We start from the raw sequence: 6,108 nt of genomic DNA, 5'->3' as shown, positions 1-6,108 counted from the left end.
CGCAGGCCAAAGCTCAGGAAACTGGTGGGATGTCTGGAGATTACCTGACGTATTGGGTGAATGATCTCCTGTATAGTGAGCCTAAGGTTCCTGGCAACCTGTTTGTTGGATATGCCTCAGTACTACAGAGCCTTCATAATAGGTCTTGCTCATGACATACCCTTAGCAGGAAATCTGTGGCATGACAAATCCTGTGCCAGGCTTGTCACCCACTTCTCAGGCTCCCGATTAAGGTAACTTCAGAAGCATTCTGCAGGTCATTCCCTACCTGACAGGCCAGTGGGCAGTCAGGGAGAAATTTAAAAGCTCCCCTGGTTCCCTTACCTGTCATTGGTACCCCAAATGATGGGTATCAACATTGTTGGGCCCCTGGGCCTCAAGACTGCCCTAGAAAATAGGTTTACCCTGGGGTTGTACCATACCACTAGATACCCAGAGGCCATAACTCTGAGGACTTTGACTGTTCTTGCAGTGGCCAGGGCACTGATGGGGATTTTTACCTGTGTGGTCTTCCCCAAAAGAAGTAGTTTCTGAAAGCAGTACAAACTTCATCTCAGACTACATAAGGTCAATGTGGGATGAGAGTGGAGTAACCTACAAGTTCTCCAAACGCTATCACCCCCAGATCAATGGGTTTGTTTAGAGGTTCAAAAAGACCCTGAAAGGAAGAAGTCGGATGTCCTCTTACCATACCTTTTTTCTACCTACATGGAGGTGCCACAGAAAGGAGTTGGGTTCAGTCCTTTTGAGCTTCTGTACTGCCAACCTATAATGGAACCTCTCAGTCTTGTGAAGGAGGGGTGGACGAAAGCTCCCAATAGGCTCTCCCAGAATTTATTTAATTGGATGTTCACACACTGGACTCAGATGCAGTGCTTCTGGAAGAAGGCCTTTGAGAAACTGGAATCCAGCCAGGAGATGATGAAGCTTTTGAATAATCAGAAGGCCACTCTGGTCAAGCTTCAGCCTGGCCAAAAGATGTGGATGATGGAGCCCACAGCCCTACAAAACCTCTGGTCAGGGCCTTACAAGGTGAATGAGGGTAATGGAGATTTCACCTACCTGGTTGACCTCAAGACCCTGAGGAACCCTTGAGGGTCCTGCATGATAATCGCCTCATGCCCCACTAAGAGATGTCCGAGGTCACCATTCTCATGGTGACAGATGATGTGCTGGAGGAGGAGAGTTAACCTTTCCCAATCTTCTATCTTCTAAGGAACAGGATGTGTCAGTGGAACATATCACCCTCTCCCCTAATTTGACCATAAAACAAACGAGGGATTGTCCCAACTTGCTGGGGGCGTTTGCCTCTTTATTCTCACTGGCCCCTGGCTCCCACATCTGTGTACTCATTAAAATGGTATTGAGGGCAGCATGCATTTGAAAAATAAAAGTTACAGGTTGTCTGACAAGGTGAGAGTCAGTATCAAAGTGAACGTGTCTAAGATGCTGGAGTTAGGGGTGATTGAGCACTCCAATAAATCATAGAATAGCCCAGTGATGCTGGCACCCAAATCTGCCCCATTGAGTGTTGTCCCAGAACTCAGGTTCTGTGTGCACTATACAGGGCTCAGCTTAGTTACAAAAACTGAGGATCACACCATCCCTCAAACTGATGAGCTCACAGATCAGTTTGGGGCTGTCAAGTTCCTGATACCTTTGATTTAACATCAGGGCATACTTGTAGATTGACTTAACTGAAGGGGCTAAACAGAGGTCTGCATTCGTCACCCTAGAGAACCACTTCTAATTCAGAGTTTTATCCTTTGGGTTAAAGATTGTCCCTCCTACTTTACAGAGGTTGAGTAACAGAGTTTTGGCTGGGATGCATGTTTTCAGTGGAGATTACCTGAATGATATTTTAGTCTTCAGTTCCAACTTTAAAGACCACCTGTTTCATCTCCACATAGTTCTTGACAGAAATAAGTGATGTATCTGGGCCACCTAGTGGGCGGGGGCAAGGTGCAGCCTCTCCAACCAAGTGTAGGACTAATACCACCCAAAACTCTGACTGAAGTGAGGGCCTTTCTAGGCCTTACTAGTTTTTACAGGGGGTTTGTTAAGAAGCAGCCCAAGAATTTGATCTGGACGGTGGCCTATCAGAAAACATTTGATACTATGAAGCACCAATAGTCAGGCATTGACTTCTCCAATGAATTTGCAGTCCAGACATGCTTCAGAGCATGGCATATGAGTTGTTCTCTCACAGCTGAAGGAAGAGAGCTTAGACCCAGCCAGTAGCCTTCATCACTAGGAGATCAACGCCCAGGAAATATAGATGGAAGGCTATTGACCGAGAAGCTTTTGTATTCTGGGCACTGATAAAGCTCAGACCATTCTTGTTTGGAAATCAGTTCCAGGTTCAGACAGACCACAGGCCCATCAGATGGAAAATGCAAATGTGGGGTGAGAATCCCACATTTTTTAGGTGGTCCACCTCCCTACAGGGATTGGAATTTATGGTGGAACTCTGTCCTGGGATTGCCCACACTAATGAGGATGACCTGTACTGGTTCTTCTGTCTTAGTGATGAGAACCTCCATGAGAGTGGGGAGGTCTCCCTACTTTCACCCAGGGGCACACATGTTAGACCTAACATCCTTGATGTGGTCTTCCATCAAACTATTTCCCTTCACTCTTCTTTTATTCTGAACTTCGTTTTTGTTGGCATTAGGACTCTGTGCATTTTACCACTGCCAACCAGTACAAAAGTCCTTGTGCTCTCTCGCTAAAAACATGGTACATTTGGCTTACACCTGATTGAAATATTTGACTTACTTATTAGTCCCTAATATATGGTACTACATGTACCCAGTGCCCATAAATGAAATGCTACTAGTGGGCCTGCAACACTCGTTGTGCCACCTGCTAATATAACACCTTAAAACGTGTCTTAGGCCTGCCACTGGAGCTGGTAGTACAGTTTTACAACTGCCAATTTTACCTGGCAAAATGGACCATTTGCCATACCTAAACATTCCTTTTTAAAACACATAAGATATCCCTAAGGTAGACCATAAACATTGAACACCCATAGGGCAGGGTGCCTTCTATTTAAAATGTTGTCCATGTAGCTTTAAGTTTTGTATGTTCTGGTAGTGAAAAACCTATTAATTAATTTTTCATTAATAAATGCCTTTTTCTTCCATTGGATAACATTGGGTCACCATATGACATTTAATATGTGCTAACCTTTGATTGGAAACAGATCGGAATGCCAAGATTTGACTCAAATGAATTGAAATTTAAAACCATCTTTAATGGTAAAGTCAGGATTTAGTCACAATTGTGAAAATGCTATTGGCATTTTCTTGTGCTAATCATTTTGTGTCTGCTGCTTGTATAATGGGTCTCCTGACTATGAATATCTTGGCAGTTGATCTTTGTGTATTCCTCCCAGACAGTAAGACATAGGAGTGCTAAGCGTTGGGCTATTCTGCCGGGATGGGTGCGGTGGCGCTGTTCCCTGCCCCACTTAGATTTCAAAGGACTATCTCAATCAAACCAAGAGATCTGAAACCAGTCTTTTGTCACCCCAGTATACTTGGAGCCTTGGCAGGGGAAGGGAAGAAATATCTCTTGTTATATTGATTGGATTGTTATTATTCTGGTATCAATTTTGTTCATGTACTAAATAGGTCTAGGTGGAGTTCGTGGAGTTCTACTCCGTGGAACTCCTCAAACTGACAGAAAAACTCTGTTGCGCCCTTTGGATTTCCACCAGCGGTGGAGTAGGTTAAATCGTGCTTGAGTTGACATTCTACTCGAGTGGCAGCTTCCTCAACTTGAGTAGTCGCAACCACCCGTGACTATCTGCATTGAGAAATCTCGCCAAGAGGAGGTCTCGCACATAATTTTTCTCTCATGAGGGCTCACCATCTTACTATTTTAGAGCCGCATGAGAGAAAAAAGTCTGCTCCGCATCGCTTCATGGAGTTTTGCGGGACTCTGCACTAGTATTAAAATTTACAATTTCTTTCCAAATCGGTTTGAGATTTTTCTTGGGCTTTGTTTTCACTTTATTACTTTTTGAGTGCTGTTTGAGTGCTGCATAAATGCTTAATACAGTGCCTGTAATATAAGACTGTCTACATTTGTGCCAAGCTATCAGTGGTTTAAGCACAAGTTAATTTATTGACGTGTGTGGTTCACCCTGACAAGCATTGGGGTTGTTGTCTGAGAAGGAGCCCTCTATCTTAACCAATAACCCAATTCCATACAATTGTGTGCCTTTAAATGTTGTTTTGTACCTTTAGGTCCCTCTTTCTATTTGCAGTAAAAGTTGCTTACCTGGATTTCGGAAAGTTACCAAGCAGGGAAAGCCTGTCTGCTGTTTCCTATGTGTGCCATGTTCTGCCAGGGAGATTTCCAACCAAACAGGTATAATAAGTGCATCTAAAAATACAGATTACATTTCTTCAGTAGCAATATTCGATCATTTGAAAACAACGATACATTTTTTCTTGTTCCTTCAGATTCCATTGAATGTATTAAATGCCCATCAGATTTTTGGCCTGATGGGACAAATCAACATTGCATCCTAAAGACCATGGAGTTCCTGTCCTCTGAAGACAATTTAGGGACCATACTGTCAGTTAATGGCATTGTATTCTCATTGATACCTTCTGCCATTTTGGGACTCTTCCTTCGCTACCGCAATACGCCCGTTGTCAAAGCCAACAACAGAACCATCAGCTACCTACTTCTCTTGTCCCTTTCCTTCTGTTTTCTCACCTCATTGACATTCATTGGTTATCCCATACGTGAGAAGTGCCTCCTTCGCCAGGTGGCCTTTGGCATCATATTTGCTTTGTGTGTCTCTTGCATCTTGGCCAAAACTATGATGGTCCTTATCGCTTTTAGTGCAACCAAACCCAACAGTACCTTAAAGAAAGTTGCTGGACCCAAATTGTCTTACATGGTCATCAGTGTCTGTACACTCATTCAGGTTCTGCTATGTGTCTTTTGGGTAGCTATTGCTCCCCCTTTCACAGAACGCAACAATTACTCTCAGCCTGGAACAATAATAGTTGAATGTAATGAGGGATCACCTGTTGCATTCTGGTGCATGCTAGCATATCTTGGACTACTGGCAAGTATCAGTTTATTAGTGGCATTCCTGGCTAGAAAACTGCCTGATAGCTTCAACGAGGCCAAGTTCATCACCTTCAGTATGGTTGCTTTTCTCAGTGTCTGGCTCTCTTTTATTCCTGCCTATCTCAGCACCCGGGGCCAGTATATGGTGGCCATGGAGATATTCGCAATCCAGTCCTCTACTTCTGCTCTGCTTTTGTGCATATTTTTTCCAAAGTGTTACATCATCCTTATAAGACCTGACATGAACACAAAACAAAATTTAATGGGGAGAGCTGTAGACAAATAGAGTCACCTTGATTGTGTTTGAGTCATTTTCCAATCGTGATAAACCCATAATCTCTTTTGAGGGTAGGACTGTTTCTAATATCTTTCGGCTAAAAGAAGTGATCCCTGCAATTCAATGCAGCAGTGGTTTATTTAATTTTTTTAATTCAATAAAAACTTTTCAATATTTCAATAAACATCTGTTCTTCAGCTCCAAAATACCCTTGGGTGTACATGCGCTTTACAAATACACATGTTATATTATGTTTTATTTATTTAGGATTCTCTTTGGCATGGACCAGGCACAAAGGCTGAGAAATGCTTCATTTTGATTATGCACACTACTAAAATTATGAGATACATGCAAGGGATGAAGTCACCAAGAAAAGTGACCAGCAGGGTCCATTTCAGTCCCTTCCAAACTGCTGAGATTGTTCTTTCACACAGAGGAGCCCTTTGTAAGCCTTTATTGCCTTCAGACTGAAGAGAAGGCCAGCTAAGTGACCCTTGGAGATAATGTCCTACTCCCAGGTACAGGTGAAAAGAAAGTCTCACCTCATTTCTCTTCACAGGCATATCCAGACACACCACCCTTCTGTCAGACTCAATTTATCCTTTCTACTGGAATGAATTGGAAAACACACTCTCCTTTCTGGTTGAAAGTACAGAACATATACAAGTCTGTGTTTGGCGTGAATGGTGAAGAGGGGGAGGGCAAGAGGGATATGAAGGAAGATACACAAAAGA

General features: G+C 43.2%; 1 protein-coding gene across 1 annotated transcript; it reads left to right on the top strand.

Moving 5' to 3' along the window:
* The first annotated feature begins 1,374 nt into the window (after positions 1 to 1,374).
* Positions 1,375 to 5,383, top strand: LOC146782709 (vomeronasal type-2 receptor 26-like). Its single transcript, XM_085637197.1, has 3 exons — positions 1,375 to 1,413; positions 4,257 to 4,380; positions 4,476 to 5,383. The coding sequence occupies exons 1-3, from the start codon at positions 1,375 to 1,377 to the stop codon at positions 5,381 to 5,383; spliced, it is 1,071 nt and encodes a 356-aa protein (XP_085493323.1).
* Positions 5,384 to 6,108: the final 725 nt, after the last annotated feature.

The sequence above is a fragment of the Triturus cristatus genome, chromosome 12 (genome assembly GCF_964204655.1).
Source record: "Triturus cristatus chromosome 12, aTriCri1.1, whole genome shotgun sequence".
NCBI lineage: Eukaryota > Metazoa > Chordata > Amphibia > Caudata > Salamandridae > Triturus > Triturus cristatus.
This window is presented reverse-complemented; position numbering and strand designations above follow the sequence as displayed.